Source organism: Theropithecus gelada, chromosome 15 (assembly GCF_003255815.1).
Source record: "Theropithecus gelada isolate Dixy chromosome 15, Tgel_1.0, whole genome shotgun sequence".
NCBI lineage: Eukaryota > Metazoa > Chordata > Mammalia > Primates > Cercopithecidae > Theropithecus > Theropithecus gelada.
In genome coordinates, this window is record NC_037683.1 from 46,496,659 (window position 1) to 46,515,147 (window position 18,489).

General features: G+C 50.7%; 3 protein-coding genes across 4 annotated transcripts in view; 2 read left to right on the plus strand and 1 right to left on the minus strand.

Annotated features, from left to right (window-relative positions):
• Positions 1 to 7: 7 nt before the first annotated feature.
• Positions 8 to 12,703, plus strand: GBA2 (glucosylceramidase beta 2). Of its 2 annotated transcripts, none has more exons than XM_025360129.1 (17): positions 8 to 900; positions 4,551 to 4,642; positions 4,845 to 4,960; positions 7,679 to 7,897; positions 8,535 to 8,774; positions 8,954 to 9,056; positions 9,220 to 9,373; positions 9,451 to 9,576; positions 9,774 to 9,946; positions 10,155 to 10,259; positions 10,466 to 10,573; positions 10,672 to 10,823; positions 10,944 to 11,050; positions 11,202 to 11,344; positions 11,423 to 11,538; positions 11,634 to 11,825; positions 11,969 to 12,703. In XM_025360129.1, exons 1-17 carry the CDS (start codon positions 542 to 544, stop codon positions 12,029 to 12,031), a joined length of 2,568 nt encoding a protein of 855 aa, XP_025215914.1. In that variant the 5' UTR covers positions 8 to 541; the 3' UTR covers positions 12,032 to 12,703. The 2 variants fall into 2 exon arrangements, with proteins under 2 accessions (XP_025215914.1, XP_025215913.1); XM_025360128.1 differs by having other exon boundaries at positions 16 to 900; positions 12,124 to 12,703.
• On the minus strand, positions 12,572 to 17,237 carry CREB3 (cAMP responsive element binding protein 3). Its single transcript, XM_025360131.1, has 9 exons — positions 16,656 to 17,237; positions 16,412 to 16,562; positions 16,273 to 16,340; positions 16,069 to 16,158; positions 14,335 to 14,441; positions 14,176 to 14,244; positions 13,442 to 13,526; positions 13,260 to 13,344; positions 12,572 to 13,178 (listed from the first exon to the last, which is right to left on the minus strand). Exons 1-9 carry the CDS (start codon positions 16,782 to 16,784, stop codon positions 12,844 to 12,846), a joined length of 1,119 nt encoding a protein of 372 aa, XP_025215916.1. The 5' UTR covers positions 16,785 to 17,237; the 3' UTR covers positions 12,572 to 12,843.
• The window catches only part of TLN1 (talin 1), a 35,343-nt gene continuing 34,015 nt past the window's right edge, over positions 17,162 to 18,489 (plus strand). The window contains exon 1 of the mRNA XM_025360127.1: positions 17,162 to 17,490. The gene's annotated coding sequence lies outside the window, so the exon portion shown is untranslated. The remainder of the gene's footprint in view (positions 17,491 to 18,489) is intronic.

The window sequence follows — 18,489 nt, forward strand, 5'->3', positions numbered from 1 at the left end:
AGCGCCCGGCCGGCCAGACCGGAAAGGGCTCGGGTTGTCCCGGCGCCCAGGGTCACCTTCCCACGGGCTGGCACCTGGGCGCGGGCGCTGCCCCGGAGCCGGCCTGTGGGACCTGGCGCCCAATCCTGGGGGACCCGGTGCCGTGGCCCAGGGGCCGGGCCGAGGTCCCGGGGGCGGTGCCTTGCGGGCCCGTCCCGGGGCGGTGCCTGGTGGGCTGGCCCCGCGGCTCCTCCCCTCTCTGCGGGCCCAGTCGCCCTTTGGCCGGGCGAGCTAATCATCGCGGCTCAATGACGACGAGGCCCGACCCTTCCCGTCCAGGACCTACAGAGACAACCGAAGGAGAGCCCAAGGCGGCTTCATTGCTGTCGCCGCCGCCACTGAAGCAAGAGCTCCCCGGCTCCACTGAAACAGCAGCTCATCTAAGCTTTCCCCAACGCCCGGCCCTCCGGGACGATACCTAACAACCACCGGCGCCCACATCTGGAATAGGCTGGCGAGATACTTAGTATCCGAGGGCTCGGAACTTGGGGCCATCGAGGTCATGGGGACCCAGGATCCAGGAAACATGGGAACTGGCGTCCCAGCCTCGGAGCAGATAAGCTGTGCCAAAGAGGATCCACAGGTTTATTGCCCTGAAGAGACTGTAGGCACCAAGGATGTGCAGGTTACAGACTGCAAGAGTCCCGAAGACAACCGACCCCAAAAAGAGACGGGCTGCTGCAATCCGGAGGACTCTGGGCAGCTGATGGCTTCCTATGAGGGTAAAGCTGTGGGCTACCAGGTGCCTCCCTTTGGCTGGCGCATCTGTCTGGCTCATGAGTTTACAGAGAAGAGGAAACCCTTTCAAGCTAACAATGTCTCCCTAAGGAACATGATAAAGCATATAGGCATGGGCTTGAGGTGAGTAGACCCCATTGCCTAGAATGCCTTTGGCTTCACTTTGTTCCAGCTCAAAACTAGCAGAGGTGGGAAAGGGCAAGAAAGCAGTTGGGCTTCTTGTCCCAGTGAAGCGGCCCCTATCCCTGGCATATTTTAGGCCTATGGTTTTGGACCATGAGACCAGGTCACATCTCTTTGCAACACCATTCCCTCCCAGTGTTTTGTCTTTTCAGAAGGAAACAGTAGGAACATTTGGTCATGCAGTCAGCCTTTCCCATTCAGGCTCCTTCTCACATACTGGTTTCCAATGACTTCCCTTTGGGATTAGCTATACTTTGTGGCAAGGTAGGAAAGGATAATCTGGCTGCTGTGATACTAACACAATGTTGTTTTATTTGGGGGTGGGGAGTCTCAACCCCTTACTTCCTGCAAGCAGCTGGGGCATTCTCTGTACCTCTTTAGGCACATTGTTAGAGTCCCAACACTACTGCTTCTTTCCTCAAGCTTTAGCTCCAGGGAGTAGGTAAGAGCCTCCCTGCCCTCAACTCTGAAGTGATGAAAAGGTGCTGTCATTCTATTCTGGGAGAGAGAGCTCTTGATATTAAGTCATTTATCAGAGAGGCACTGCCATAGATGTAGAACCCGTCTAGATCCCCACTGAGTTCAAAGACTAGTGATGAGGAGCCAGACCCACTAACAGGAACAGGTGGATGTGAGGACAGAAAGCATCACCCTGAGGTCATCCTGACTCAGTCTACACAATAAACACAGAACTGTGGAGGGAGGCATAAAGCTTGGGAAATCCTGCCCTGACAGCTTCTAGAGTAGGAGACCCTTCATTTCCCCAGTAAGTGCTGTGGGGCTGTGGTGGAGAGGTCAGTTATCTAACCCCAGCCCTGGGGAGTGGGAAGGGCCTGATGCTGCCTGCACATCTGGCTTTGCTGGTGCCTGTGAGTGGCCTGCAGCAGAGAAGAATCATCCCTCCAGGCTGCTTCTGAAATCAATTCAGTCCAAGTTTGACCCCAAAAGCTTTTGGGTCAAAATAGGATCTAGTGTACAGAGAGAAGTACACTGAGTTGCATGTGGTGGGAACAATGAGATCAAGAAAAGATGGGCATCCTAGCCTCTTAGCCCTTAAATATGAACTGAGTCATAGAGGCCTGAAGCTGTGCTCAACCCCCTGGACCCTGGCTCCCCATTCCAGGATAGAGTTGGGGGGACTGATACAAGGTTTTTGGAATAGGATGAGTTCCTGTGAGGAGAAAGCACAGGTGAGACAAGAATTCTAAGTGATAACTCTTGAGTTGAGGTTGAAATTGTGGAGAAGGCCAAATAGGTCAGGAATGGCCAGCTACCATATTAAGGGAGTGAGAGAGCTCCTAAGACGGAGCTGAACTGGGGACACTCTGACCAGGAGCTCCAGCAAGACAGAGTTCTCTGGGCCTTACCTCGGTAAGAATTCAATTTCAATTGTTCTCCCTTCCAGCCAGAGTCCACTCATTCAATAAATATTTATTGAGTGCTTCTTCCCTGCCAGATAGTCCTTTGTTCTGCCTATCCTCATAGATTGCAGTTACTCTCCCTGGTTGCCCTAATCCTCGGCCGCACCCTCCCTCTACCAGTCCTTTCTGGCCTCTAGTTTCAAAGTCCAATTTTCTCTAAGCTGGCAGAGAGGATTCTCTGCCTTCTTGTCATCCCATCCTTTGTCTTCCTTCCCTCTTCTTTCCACCCCTAGAATGTGCTGTCCCTTTTTTTTTTTTTTTTTTTTTGAGACAGTCTTGCTTTTGTCACCCAGGCTGGAGTGCAATGGTGCGATCTCAGCTCACTGCAACCTCTGTCTCCTGGGTTCAAGCTATTCTCCTGCCTCAGCCTCCCAAGTAGCTGGGATTGCAGGTGCCCGCCACCATATCCGGCTAATTTTTTTGTATTTTTAGTAGAGACGGGGTTTCATCATGTTGGCCAGGCTGGTCTTGAACTCCTGACCTCAGGTAATCCGCCCACCTCGGCCTCCCAAAGTGCTGGGATTACAGGTGTGAGCCACTGCACCTGGCCGCTGTCCCTATTCTTTAATCACATTTCTCCTCCTCTGCTCCAGTCTGTCTGTTATCTCTCTTGTGCCCCATCATTTGTATGTTCATTCATTTGTAAATTTGGCAAATATGCATTGACTGCAGACCATATGTCCTGCCCAGTACTTGGACCTGAGGGTAATATTCAACTAGTCTTTGTCATTGTCCCTTTCCCCAAGGAACTTAAAAATATGTCAGCCTCACATGAGGAACACTGAAATAACAAGGCAATGTCTGATTAGGAATTGAGATAGCAGTTTGTATATATGAGTAATAATCATACCTGTACTTTATGGCTTTCTTATCTATTATGTCATTTGATCTTTCAACCATTTTATTAGGTAGCTAGAGCAGGTGGTATCCTCATTTTGTAGATGAAGAAACTGGGACTTAGGGGTTACTTACCCAATTATTTGGCTAGAAGTGGTGTGACTGAACAGTAGGCATAATGTGGTTAGGTAGGGAGGACAATGGAAATGGGAAAGAGCCTGGCAAGGCAGGGGCTACTTGGTGAGGACCCATCTGGAATGAGAATTTGTAGGAAATAAGATTAGAAGATAGGCTGGGACAGATGTCAGAGCCTTGAAAACAGAATCATTTGCCTATTGAAAACAGCCTCAATCATTTGCCTCTTGGATACAGGGCTGTAGCAAGCCCAGGAAAATGTTGGGATTTTTTGAAGGCTTTACCGAGAGCAAAATCAGAAAGCTTCACGGTTTAAATGCTGAATTAAAAAAAAAAAAAAAAAAAAAAGACTTGAGAGGAAATGCCCAGAAATAAATATAAACACTGATTGTCTGTGGGTGAGATGGTTTTTTTCCCCCTTTCACCTTTCACAATTAGAAAGAAAAATGATCATTTTAAAAAGAAGAAAGGCCACAAGCGGTAGCTCACGCCTCTAATCCCAGCCCTTTGGGAGACCGAGGCAGGCAGATCACCTGAGGTCAGGAGTTCAAGACCAGCCTGGCTAACATGGTGAAACCCCATCTCTACTAAAAATACAAAAAAAAAAAAAAAAAAATGTGCCAGGCATGGTAGTGGATGCCTGTAATCCCAGCTACTTGGGAGGCTGAGGCAGGAGAATTGCTTGAACACAGGAGGCGGAGTTTGCAGTGAGCCAAGACTGCGCGTCACTGCACTCTAGCTTGGACAACAAAGAATGAAACTATCTCAAAAAAAAATAAATAAATAATAAAAATAAAAATAAGAAAGTTATCCCCAGCAGTCTATGCTTGTTTTGGAGGCAGGGGATTGGGGGTGGAGGCTGTAGGCCAGGAAACCATAAACGGTACTTTCAGCACCTCAGACAGAAGCTCCTAATGTTGGAAGTAAAGCAGTGGTGGTGGCACTAGAGAGATAAGGAGAGATCAGAAAGCCCCTTCTGAGGAGAAAAAAGGAGAGAAACAAAGCCACTCCTACACTTTAGCTGGGGTGACTGGGAAGATGAAGGGACCTTGAACTGTATAGAAATCAAGAGGAAGAGAGATTTGAAAGCAGATGTCCTTGGGACATTTAATGGGAGGTCACAGAGACAGGCAGGTGACAGCCTGTGAACAACTGCCCACCTGCCCCCTTCCACTCACATTGCCTCTTGCTCCTCAGGTACCTGCAGTGGTGGTACCGGAAGACCCAGGTGGAAAAGAAGACACCTTTCATCGACATGATCAATTCTGTACCCCTAAGACAGATTTATGGTGAGCCTCACCCCATCTGTGCTCTGCTCAGAAAAGGCCCAGCCTCCAGGTCTACCACAGTTAGGCAGAGGCTTCCAGTTTATGCAAATTGCACTGTTCCATTCCCTAGGTTTTCAGAAGAACCAGGCTTTATAGTCTAGAAAGTTAGAAATATGCTTATTTTCCTCTCCCAATACCCCACTAACCATCCTGATTTCTCTAGGTTGTCCCTTGGGTGGCATCGGGGGAGGCACTATTACCCGTGGCTGGAGAGGCCAGTTCTGTCGTTGGCAGCTTAACCCTGGAATGTATCAGCACCGGACAGTCATCGCTGACCAAGTAAGAGCCAGGAGGTGGAGAGGCCAGGACAGTACCTCCCCAGGCCAAGAAGGAAGGACCTCTTGGCTAGTGTAGGAGGTAGCAGTTAGATGTGAATATGATTCAATCCAATAAGTACTCTCAGGATGCTTCCTGTGTGCCCAGCCCTGTGCTAGGATATACTGTAGGAATACGACACACACAGAGCACACATTCCTTGAAAGAGTAAACAGACTTGGCATTTCTCTAGCAAATGCCTCCTGTCTACCTCACTGGCCCAACCCAACTAGCTGAGGCAGCCCCCAACCACAAAGAATGCAGAGAATTCCCAAATCACTTAACCTGGCTAAAAGAACATTTGGTAGGACTGGAAGGGAGAAGAAAACCCAAAGTCTATAAACTCATGGGAAAAAAAGACATGTAGTACAAGGTTTCTCACCCTGACTGAGGAACCTTCACCAAAGTTCAGCTCCTCTGCTGATCACTTCCCTGGAGGTCTCTCTGGCTTAGGGTCTAAAAAGCTCCTTCTCTCCCGGGCTTAGATCTCTAGCCTTCTTCCCTCTTCTGAAGCTTCACTTTTTTCCTTTTGCTCCTGCATCACATCTGGGCCTTAAATTGCCAGAAGTATGTGGCCTGCCTTTCACCATCTCTCTCTAGTTGACCACCCCTTTAGAGTTGTCTAGGAAGTTCCTCTTTCCTGGCTCCAGCATTCAGCTTCATCTTCAAAGGAAAAATGACTAGCAAATCTTTGGTCCAATTAATGACAATGCCCTTCCTGGTTCAGGTTTACCAGCCCTGCCCATGTTCCAAGATCCCTCTCTGCCTCATCCCTTAGGTATCCTGAGGGGAATGGCTTCTAGAATTGTGACTCTACAATTAAAGTAATTATTGCATGCTTAACATGTGCTAGACACTGTTCTAGGCTCTTTGTATACTGTTTAATATTAAAAACAATCCTACAAGGGAAGTACCACTATTATGCTCATTTTGCAGATGAGGACACTAAGATCCAGAGAGGTTTAGTAACATGTGCAAGGTCACAAGGTTGGTAAATGGAAGGGTTGGGATTCAGAACCATTTCTTTCTGTGGTGAAGAGCTTGCGGTCTTAACCATTATGTACCATTCCAACAAAATGAAAAAGTATTTTATATAGTTGTCCCTCAGTATCCATTGGGGGTTGGGCCCAGGACCCACTATCTGAGGATGCTCAGTCTTTGATTTGAAGTGGCATATAGTATTTGCAAATAACCATTGCATATCCTCCATATACTTTAAATCATCTGTAGATTACTTATAATACCTCATACATTGTTACATAAACCCTTGTCATACCGTACAAGAAATAAAGTGTGTGCATATTCGGTACAGATGCAACTTTTTTCCCGCATATTTTAGATTTGGTTGGTTGAATCCACTGATGCGGAACTCACAGATACGGAGAGCCGACTGTATACAATAAAAATATTTGGCATAGGCCGGGCGCGGTGGCTCAAGCCTGTAATCCCAGCACTTTGGGAGGCCGAGACGGGTGGATCACGAGGTCAGAAGATCGAGACCATCCTGGCGAACACGGTGAAACCCCGTCTCTACTAAAAAATACAAAAAACTAGCCGGGCGAGATGGCGGGCGCCTGTAGTCCCAGTTACTTGGGAGGCTGAGGCAGGAGAATGGCGTAAACCCGGGAGGCGGAGCTTGCAGTGAGCTGAGATCCGGCCACTGCACTCCAGCCTGGGCGACAGAGCGAGACTCCGTCTCAAAAAAAAAAAAAATATTTGGCATAGTTTGAACCAGGGAAAGGGATATTAATCCCTCATAGCTCCTACCCTCCAAGAGCTAAAACTTTTTTTGAGAAAACAAGACTTAGGGGAAATGGAGACAGAGACCACATCAGTGCTAAAAGAAGAGGGGTGGATAGTATACTGTGGAAAAAGGGACGGCACTGCAGATTTCACTCATTCCCTCCACATACACACCAACTCTGAAGAATGGTGCATCAGTGAATTAGAAAATGTACCTACCCTCAGAAGAACCCATAGAGCAGTCAGGGACACAGAATGGTCAGTCAATACATTATAAGATAATACACCAAATGCTAGAATAGAGCGGGAGGGGGGCACATATAATGACTCACTGCTGGAGGAAGGAGAGGAAGAGGAAGAGATGGCTTTTGACCTAGGCTTTGAAGGATGAGAGGTTTCACCAGATAGCGAATAAGTATGAGCACAGGCATGGAGGAGGGAATGTAGTGTGCTCAAGGAACAGTGAGTATTTTTATATGAGCAGAATATAGGTGCTTGAAGAGGTGATGAGTCTGATGGGCAGGGAGAGGCCAGCTCAAGAAGGGCCTTGAAAGCCAGGCAAGAGTTGAGACTTTAGCCTGAGGGCCATGGGGAGTCACTGAAACATTCTAACCAAGGACGACATATCTAGATTTGCCTGTGAGAAAGATCACTCTGCTACCCAGATGAAAAGGGCCACAGAAAAAGCAGGAGATTGTTTGGGCTTAAATGAGGTGCTAACACCACCATAGTGGAGAAGGGAGAGAAAGCTTGGGAGATAGATGGACGAGGAGGTAGCAGGACTTGGTGATTCACTGAGCCTGGGGGATGACTTGAAGCTGATGGTGCAGTGGTAACAGCTGCAGGCTCTGAAAGGGGAGGAGCTGATTTGAGAAGAGGGAAGACTTAGTTTGTGGTGCCTGTGGCTTACCCCGTTCCAGCTTATCTGCCCTCTTTAAGTTCACAGTGTGCCTACGCCGGGAAGGGCAGACTGTGTACCAGCAAGTCCTGTCCCTGGAGCGCCCAAGTGTCCTCCGCAGCTGGAACTGGGGCCTGTGTGGGTACTTTGCTTTCTACCACGCCCTCTATCCCCGAGCCTGGACTGTCTATCAGCTTCCTGGCCAGAATGTCACCCTCACCTGCCGTCAGATCACACCCATCTTGCCCCATGACTACCAGGTGAGGCCCCCACGTCTGTATTTTCCATTGCCCTCCCTTCCCCAGGACCTTGCCTCTGCTAGAAACTGCATGGCCTGCCAGGCTCCACGGTGGCTCACGCCTGTAATCCCAACACTTTGGGAGGCCGAGGCAGGCGGATCACGAAGTCAGGAGATGGAAATCATCCTGGCTAACACATGAAACCCTGTCTCTACTAAAAATACAAAAAAAATTAGCGGGGCATTGTGGCGGGCGCCTGTAATCCCAGCTACTCGGGAGGCTGAGGCAGGAGAATGGCGTGAACCCAGGAGGTGGAGCTTGCAGTGAGCCAAGATCATGCCACTGCACTCCAGCCTGGGTGACAGAGCAAGACTCCGTCTCAAAAAAAAAAAAAAAAAAGGAAAATAAACTGCATGACCTGTGAAAGGGAGATTGAAGCCATCACACTGGCTTCCCAGAACCACCGCCCGATTGGTTCTGGTCTTCTATGTCCCGATAGGCAGCTTGCCTGGGAATACAGGGAGATGCAAGTGGACAAAAGAAGAGTATACTGAGGAGTATTTGAGTCAGGTCCTGTGTGCACCCAGGACTGATCCTAGGAGAGTGGGGTCAGGAGGGGCTCTACTGGGACCGTCTGAGTCTAATGTTCTGCCCCCAGGACAGCAGCCTGCCTGTAGGAGTCTTTGTGTGGGATGTGGAAAATGAAGGGGATGAAGCTCTAGATGTGTCCATCATGTTCTCCATGCGGAACGGACTGGGGGGTGGAGACGATGCCCCAGGGGGTTTGTGGAATGAGCCCTTCTGTCTGGAGCATGGCGGGGAAACTGTCCAGGGGCTGCTGCTGCATCATCCAACCCTTCCAAACCCCTACACAATGGCTGTGGCTGCACGAGTCACGGTAAGGAAAGAGCCTGCCCTATACCTTAGCCCCTGAACCCTATCTCCACCCCACCATGGTCTCTTCATCCACCCTCATCATACTCCCGTAAGCCCCTAGGTCTGGGTAAGAGGAGCTGGGGAGCTAGCCGGGACCCAGTGTACTCGTGCCTGCCCTCACAGTCCCTGGCCCCTTCACAGGCAGATACCACGGTAACCCACATCACAGCCTTTGACCCTGACAGCACGGGGCAGCAGGTGTGGCAAGATCTACTTCAGGATGGACAGCTGGACTCTCCCGCTGGTGATGGGGGGTCTGACTGGGAGATGGTGGGAAGAGAGGTTGTCCCTGTCTTGGGACCAAGGGTGGGAGGCCTGGCAATAAGTAGGCCTTGTTTCCCTGTTAGGGATCCCTATCCCTGGGGTTGCAGGGGCTCCTGTCCTGAATTCTCTTGTGCTTCTCTCAGGCCAAAGCACCCCTACGCAGAAAGGAGTAGGCATTGCTGGAGCTGTGTGTGTTTCCAGCAAGTTGCGACCTCGAGGCCAGTGCCGCCTGGAGTTTTCACTGGCCTGGGACATGCCCAGGATCCTGTTTGGAGCTAAAGGCCAAGTCCACTACAGGTGAGGGGAGCAAGAAAGTGTAAGGATCCAAAGCTCTGACCTGGGGCTTGTGTTCATCCTTCCCCTTCCCACCCCAGGCGGTATACAAGGTTCTTTGGCCAGGATGGAGATGCAGCACCTGCCCTCAGCCACTATGCACTGTGCCGATACGCAGAGTGGGAAGAGAGGATCTCAGCTTGGCAGAGCCCGGTATTGGATGACAGGTACCAGTGGGGCCCATCTCTTGCCTTTCTCTTAGGCACTCACTCCGAATGGGACTCCTCGATTTACTCTCCACCCACCAAAGTCAGTAGACTTGCACTGGGATTAATTTGATGCTCCTACTCTGCTGAACCCCCAAATCCTTTCCATCTTGGGAGGTGCATGTTCCTTAAACCATTTCCTCCTCCTCACTTCCCAGATCACTGCCTGCCTGGTACAAATCTGCACTGTTCAATGAACTATACTTCCTGGCTGATGGAGGCACAGTATGGCTGGAAGTTCGTGAGGACTCCCTACCAGAGGAGCTGGGCAGAAACATGTGTCACCTCTGCCCCACCCTACGAGACTACGGTCGATTTGGCTACCTTGAGGGTACAGGATGCTGGTGGGCTGGGATATGGCAGGCCGTGCCTAAGCCAGGATGATGGATGTGCCTACCCCAGGATATTGGTTAGGGTGAGGGGGTGATGGATGTGGACTAGTGACAGTGCCCCACTTCCAAATCTAGAGGACGAGCTACAGAGGGGTTTGAAGGGGAAGCAGGAATTCTGGCAACAGTGTTTCTCATTCATTCCTCCAGGCCAGGAGTACCGCATGTACAACACATATGATGTCCACTTTTATGCCTCCTTTGCCCTCATCATGCTATGGCCCAAACTTGAGCTCAGCCTACAGTATGACATGGGTGAGGATCTCTTTTGTGCCTCTTCTGCCCTCTTGGCTCCCCATACCCCTGAACTTCTGTGGTCCCTCAGATTGTCTCTTCTTTCCCTTCCCTTTATACATATCTGCATGCTGCTTACTGGTTCCCCACTGCGGTCACACACATAGCTCTGTGCCCCTCCTCAAGCATGCCCATTCCCTGCCTCCCTTCTGTGTCTGCTCCCGCAGCTCTGGCCACTCTCAGGGAGGACCTGACACGGCGACGGTACCTGATGAGTGGGGTGATGGCACCTGTGAAAAGGAGGAACGTCATCCCCCATGATATTGGGGACCCAGGTAAAAGTCCACCCCAAGGTCAGCTTCCCTCCCTCAACTTTTGTACCCTCTACCCTACCCACCAATGCAAATGACCCAGGTCCCCGCCTCTCCCACAGATGATGAACCATGGCTCCGGGTCAATGCATATTTGATCCACGATACTGCTGACTGGAAGGACCTGAACCTGAAGTTTGTGCTGCAGGTTTATCGGGACTATTACCTGACGGGTGATCAAAACTTCCTGAAGGACATGTGGCCTGTGTGTCTAGTAAGGGATGCACATGCAGTGACCAGTGTGCCAGGGGTATGGCTGGTGTCTGGGAAGAGCCTAGCTGGTTGTTGCCTTTCCTCGGTACCTAGGTCTTCAGCATCTTGGTCCCCTCTCTAGGCTGTGATGGAGTCTGAAATGAAGTTTGACAAGGATCATGATGGACTCATTGAAAATGGAGGCTACGCAGACCAGACCTATGATGGATGGGTGACCACAGGCCCCAGGTTAGTGGGTAGGGGTTTCCAGGAGGCCTGAGGTGGGAAACTGGGCACCAAGGGATTGTAGGGCTCAAGAAAAAATGACTCATTGTCTGTTACACTGCATGGGAGTAGCTGGAGCTGCCAGTCTGACCCCCAAACCCATGTCCCTGATCAGTGCTTACTGTGGAGGGCTGTGGCTGGCAGCTGTGGCTGTGATGGTCCAGATGGCTGCTCTGTGTGGGGCACAGGACATTCAGGATAAGTTTTCTTCCATCCTCCACCGGGGCCAAGAAGCCTATGAGAGACTGCTGTGGAATGGTGAGTTTGGAGAGCCTAAGTAGTCTTAAAGCAGCTGAAGGGACACCAGGAGCCTTATTTTCTCTTCCTCGACTCCAGGCCGCTATTACAACTATGACAGCAGCTCTCAGCCTCAGTCTCGTAGTGTTATGTCTGACCAGTGTGCTGGACAGTGGTTCCTGAAGGCCTGTGGCCTAGGAGAAGGAGAGACTGAGGTGAGACTAGGAGGAGGAGCCAGAGAGAAAACTGGGTTTTCCCTGAAGGTGGGAAGTAAGTATATGAGACTATGTTCCTGCCATTGCCCCTCCAGGTGTTTCCTACCCCACATGTGGTCCGTGCTCTCCAAACTATCTTTGAGCTGAACGTCCAGGCCTTTGCAGGAGGGGCCATGGGGGCTGTGAATGGGATGCAGCCCCATGGTGTCCCTGATAAATCCAGTGTGCAGTCTGATGAAGTCTGGGTGGGTGTGGTCTACGGATTGGCAGCTACCATGATCCAAGAGGTAATGCACTCCCTTTCCCATCTCTCTACCATCTGTATCCTGGCCCAGAAAACTTCCTCAACCACCAAATTTCTTCAAGGCATAACCCAATGCCATCTTATCCATCTATAAAGCCTCCCGCTTTTCCCTGGTATGCATTCTAGCTCCTGCCTTCAGGCTTGCCTGTGGGTCACAGTTACCTCCTCTATTTGCTTCCCGCTCCTTGAAGGCAAAGACTATACTGCCTCCATCTATCCAGTGGAAATGGCTATTCAGAGGGTGCCAAGTTAGTATGTATGACTGTCATCTCTCCCAACAGGGCCTGACTTGGGAGGGCTTCCAGACAGCTGAAGGCTGCTACCGTACCGTGTGGGAGCGCCTGGGTCTGGCCTTCCAGACCCCAGAGGCATACTGCCAGCAGCGGGTGTTCCGCTCACTGGCCTACATGCGGCCACTGAGCATCTGGGCCATGCAGCTAGCCCTGCAACAGCAGCAGCACAAAAAGGCCTCCAGGCCAAAAGTCGAACAGGGCACAGGACTAAGGACAGGGCCTATGTTTGGACCAAAGGAAGCCATGGCAAACGTGAGCCCAGAGTGAACCGTCTGAACTGTGGGAGGAAAGTGCTAACAGCCCAGCCTCCAGCCTGGCCTTTCCTCCTTCCCCTCTGAACCTCCTGCAACCCTGAGCCATCAGGACAATCATACCCCTTCCCTTCTCCCCACCCAGTTGTGCCAGTAAATGGGGGTTGAGGGTGACCTAGGCAGCATTAGAATCACTTATTTATTTCTTTCCTCACCCGTTCCCTCACTGCATGAAATGTTCAGGGAGGTCAGTTGATTTCCCCAGGTACATTCATGGGGTGAGACACATGGGTACAAATAAAAGACCCAGAAAGCCAGTAAGTGTGGTGTGTTTGAGCCCTCAGTCCTCCTGATAGGGCATAGGAGCTGCAGCCAGCCCTCGCCCACCCCTTTTTATTTGGACACAGATGGGGAGCCCCACAAGCTCTTGCTGAGACCCCCCCACATATCCTCATATCTAGCCTGAGTATCTGTCCTGCAAGATGACAGAGGGACTACCGGTAGGAAGCCATCCCCCCTTCCTTGTGAGATTTGCCTGCAGGGGGAGGATGGGACCTCGGCAGAGAGGATCTGAGAAGAGGTCAGGGAATGGCCACTCCAGGGGAGGCTCTGCACTGGGAGCCTGAGGCATGTAGTACAGTAGGCAGGAAGAGTTGCCAGGGGCCTGGAGTACGTGGTCTGAGCTGTCCAGCCACTGGTGTGTGCTGTCTTTTGGCACCTCTGACTGCAGGGCAGGCAACTCCAGCTGGTAAGGGTTCTCACTGGGGAGGGCACGAAGCTGGCGGGACAACACTGAGGAGACAAAGAATCTTCAGAGGCCAACCCAGGCCTCTCCCCTTGCCCATGTCTGAGAGCTATCCTTAAGCCTCTTACCTCCATGCTCAGCTGGCAGGCTCCCCCTTGTGTCAGAGGAGTACATAGCAGGTACAAGGAGGAGGCAGAAGGAGACTAGTAGGACCTACAGCAGAGGAAAAAGGAGATGAAGAAGGGCTCTGGATTGCACAACTGTCCCCAGCAACTGAGAAAAGAATTTCTCCCCTCATCACTATCCTCACCAAGATGCAGGTGCTGCTACTGCTCGTTTTGTTTGATATCTCAATCACCATGGCCTGGAGTTTCCTCAGTTGATGTAGAAGGGACCTAGAGAAAGAGAGGGGCCAATGGTGAGCATCCCCTGGCCTAGCACCCTGAGACACAATGAAACTCCTGTTCAGGCCACCTCCTCCATCTCTGCACTGGATCCTCTCTCTTACTTTTCATTCTATTTTTGCAAACGACTTCTTCCACTCTGGAAAAAATGCCTGAAGTTCCTCATTAAAACAAACAAAAAAAGCAAAAACAAAACAAAACAAACTCTTCCAGGATTTAACCTCCTTTGCAAATATCATCAGTAGTTCCCCATTGTCTGATCAGCTATGCACATAATCCTCACCAGGCATTCTCTATGTTCTCTACCTTCTGTCCCAGCTCACATGTGTTCCAGCCCAAGAGGACTATGCTGGGCCAATCCTCTTGCCTAGGATGCTTTCTCTCTGCCTAGAATGTTTTCCCAACCCAACCCCAGAATCCTATGAAAGCCCATGAGGTCTTTCTTACCCCCTTTCTTTTTCTAGGTACTTAGCTTATTCTCAGTTACTTATAAATATATTCCCCACTACTGTGAGCGTCTTAGAATCAGAGACCTAGTGAAGGCAGCCACCCCGTTAGAAATCAAGTGTAGGGCAGGGGAAAGAGTGAGAAAACATTAAATGAGGAGCGTAGGAAGGGAATGGTTTGGAGGGATACTTACAAATTCTGTTCCTCCAGAAGCTGTACTTTGTTCTGAAGCTCCATATTCTGGGCTGTGTATTTCAAGACCCTGGGGGAAATAACAAAGATATGGGGATATGGCCTGTGTCCCCCCTTCAAAAACCTAACACTTAAAACTGAGTCCCTCTCCCTTTCATACCTGCTCTCTAAACCCCCAACATACACCTTCTTTTTCCTGCGGCTCTCTTGAGCAGATCTTTTATTTCGAATCTTCCTCCGCACACGTTTCAGAATTTGTTCCTCCATCTGAAAGGAAACAGGGAAAGGGGTATCATTAGAGGGACTCTAGAACAAGAAGTTGAAAGGCAACTGAGATCCATCTCTTTCCAATACAGAAATCCCTTCTACAGCTTCCCTGACCAATAGGCATTCACATTCTTTCTGAATGCCTCCACGGACCAGGTGTTAACCCTAACAAGCCAGACCATTTTAAACTATTAAAAAAAAAATTGGTCAGGCAATATTCAGGTGACATGGCTCATGCCTGTAATCCCAACACTTTGGGGAGCTAAGGCAGGAGGACCGCTTGAGCCCAGGAGTTTGAGACCAGCCTGAGCAACACAGTGAGACCTTGTCTCTACTAAAAATAAATTAGCCGGGTGTGGTGGCACATGCCTGTGGTCCCTGCTCCTCAGGAGGCTGAGGAAGGACAATCGCTTGAGCCTGAGAGGTCGAAGCTGTAGTGAGCCATGATCTCACCACTATTCTCCAACCTGGGCAGTAAAGCAAGAATCTGTCTTCAAACAAAAACTTCCTTATCCTGAACCAACAGCTGTCTCCTTACAATTTCTATACGTTGGACTTACCTAGTATCTCTGGGGCCAAATAGAATGAACCCTGTTTAGCTATTTTCAGGCATTTGACATTTCCTCAGAGAAAAAAAGTTCAAGAAAAAAACAGCTTAGACAAAAATTTTAACTCATCTTCTTAGGATAGACTGCATCTTCTTAGTATCTGTCAAAGATGTGCTCTAGCTAGTATAAAGGAAAGCAAGATAGTGACTTGTGGAGACAATAACTCTTGCTACAGTTTCCAAATCCCATTAACTTTCCTAGTAGCCACATCACACTGCTGACTCATCTTGTACTTTGAAGGAATTAAAATTCTTTACTTTTGGAGGCCAAGGTGGGTAGATCACTTGAGCACAGGCGTTCAAGACCAGCCTGGCAACAAGGCAAAACCCCATCTCTACTAAAAACACCAAAAAAAAATTTGCCGGGCAGGGTGGTGTGCACCTGTAGTCTCAGCTACTCAGGAGGCTGAGGTGGGAGAATCACCTAAGCCCAGAAATTCAAGGCTGCAGTGTGCCATGATCACATCACTGCACTCCAGCCTGTGCAACAGAACAAGACCTCGTCAAAAAAAAAAAAAATTCCTGGAACCTTTCTATTAATGAGCACTGATTTCATCATAGTATCCCAGTACTCTGCTTGTGAAGTTGCCACTGATTGCTTAAAACTGGAAACTAAGGATTTTGCATTTATTCATGTACTGCTTAGTCCAACCGTGTTGAACTCTCTAAACAATTCTACCATTCAGCGAGAGGTGGATTACTATGAAGCCAATGAAGTGTCAAGGCCCTTCACTTACACAATCCTTTCCAAGGCCCAATACTAATGTTGCACTGATAATTTTGAGGGTTTTTTGTTTGTTTGTTTTTTAACAGAACACCAAAATTTGTGTAAGCCCAACGAAAATGATCTGCCTTGCATCTAGCATATTGGGTACCTGCCTCAACTTCCTATTAGCAATAAATCTGCTAAGTTTCTCACCTCAATCCTTTTTTAAAGTTATTGATATAAAGTTAACAGAATTGGCCTACTTGAGACTTTTAATCCCTTTTCAGCCTTTGCTCAACTAACGAGAGTCTTACCTTAGTGAGAGGAAGTGTCTCAGGCAGAATAAGCCCGTCCTTCTCCAATAGACTCTTCTCCTCATCTGTCAGTACCAGCCTAACAATATCCTAGGGTAACCAGAAAGTGGGCGGCAGTTGCATGGGGATGTCACAGAGGAATGGGGAATCCTGCCCCCACCTGAGGAATGTGAGAGTAATCTTCCTGAAAATCAAGTCAAGTACCTGCTCTGCCAGCTCCTCCATATGCTGTGGAGTCATCTGGGTCCCCTCTTTTCTACAGCTCTCACTCTCTGCAAAAGGGAAAGTATGAATAGCCAGGCCCATGAACCTTGTCCTCCCCGCAAACTTATTTCAGACTAACCTAGATCCATAGAGACAGGTTCTCGTGGGAGGGAGTAGGTGTGGTCATGGTGGACAAGGCAGGGGTTGGAGTTGCTGAGAACGTTCAACGACGACGCTGGGGGACTCAGCAGGGAGCTCAGCAAATCATCTACCTCCCAGTCGCTCGGTACCTGCGCAGGGTTCCAGTGAACAGGCCTTGACCTATCACCATCCCCTGACCTCATGGACATCCCACGCTTTCCCCAGTCAGAACCCCAACGCACCTCAGAAAGCGGCAGCTCCCAGTCCAGTGGGGCCCTCACGGACTCATCGGGCGCCGTCCTCAAATCTCCACTTTCCTCTAGCAGGAAGCCCAGTAGGTCTTGGTCACCAGCGTCCAATTCCAGCTCCATTTGGGACAACTACGGAAAGGGTGGGCTACCGGGCCCCAACGTCCGAAGCCCAGACACGAGCCCCAGGCCAGCTGTAGGCCTCGGGCACCTATCCACTGTCCTTCTACGGCCGGGCTTCCCGGCCGGGGGCTTTCCGTAGCCCTCTCCGGACCCGCCTCCCAGGCTCAATTCTCCTCAGCCTCCAACGCAGCGAAAGTGACGCACCCCACCCCGTGGCACTGTGGGACTTGGAGTTCCCTCCAACTGAGAAGAGGCCTGGGTGCCGCGCCACGTCCCAGGGGCTATGCAAATGTAGGGGACGGCCCTGCTGCCGCCTCGCACCCCGAGGGCGGGGGTTCCGGGGCTCCGGCTCCGCCTTCTCCCCCAAGCTAGAAAAAGGAAGAGTTCTGGCCTGAAAGGGAACTCGGGCGTCGTCTTGGCGTTCTCTCCGGATTGCGCCGCACCCTCGCTTCCTGCCAGGGAGGGGCTGCCGGCCTTTGGCGGCCCCCGAGCATCGAGAACGCGGCCAGAGCAGCTTCCTGCCTGCCCCCCGCGACCATAGAGCGCTGCCCCAGGGCGCCGCCCGCGGGTGGGGGACGTTCCCAGGACGGAAGTGGCCGAGAGAGTGTCGAAGGGAGGGCGAGGCCGGAGCCCGAGGGCGACCCGAGAAGCGGCAGGGCAGCGGGCCGGCGGGCCGGCAGGCGGGGCGCAGAGCCTGGCAGCGCAGGTAGGCCAGACCGGGCCGGGCGGGGGCCTTAGGGTGGGGCCGCGGAGCCTGGCCCCGGGGGCGGGCGGGGCCCTGCCTCTCCTGCGTGTCCGGTTCGGGTCCTGTTAGTTGGAGAGGTCAGCGTCCAGCGCATCTCAACTTGGGCTCATCGTGAAGTAGGCCGTCTTGGGGGAGACAGGCCTCTCCTGGGGGCAGTCCTCTGCCTGGGATAGGCTTTGGGGAGCGTGAGGAGTCGGGTGGCAGCGGGGCGCAGGACGGGGACGGGCTTTGGTGTTAGCTGATAGCGGCCATGTGGGTAGGAAAGCTTTGGGTGAGTTGGGGATTAGGTGGGGTCCGTTTAGGAATCAAGGGTCGCTATAGGAGTTAAAAGCTGGGGTTAAAACTTAAGAGTTAGTAGTGTGAGTCAGATCCGTTTTAGGTAGGTAAGGTTTAGATTAAGGTCATTATTTTGTTTGCTGGGATGGCCATCATACGTCATAATTTGAGTTCAGGGTCGGGGTAAGGGTCAACAACAGGAATCAGGTTAGAGCCTGTTTGAGGGATTAAAGAATGTTGACATGGTCGGTATTAAGGATAAACAGTGAAAGCGTGAGTTAGGAATCAAGTTACAAATGGACTTTAGGCTTAGGGGTCAACATTTAGGGTTAACATCAGGCGATTTGGTGCTAAAGGTAAAACTTAGATCAGTATCAGGGATCAGGGATTGGATATGAGTCTCTGCTGGGAAAGGGATGAATGTCCAAGCCGGTAGTGGGAATCAGGAAACAAATTAGAGGTGGGGTTAATGTTAGGAATTTGGGGCAATTTTAGGGGTTGTAATTGAGGCTAGCGTAGTTGGCCTTGAGCAGATGAAATTTAAGAGGTTGGCAGTAGGTAAATGCCCTTCTTTTGTAGGGAAGTCCTTTATTACTGTGTAGTTACAGGGGCTTCTTTTCACCCAGAGAGATAACAAACTAACTTCAGGCTAGTGTTCTGGCTTATTGCAGGCATCTGGGATTC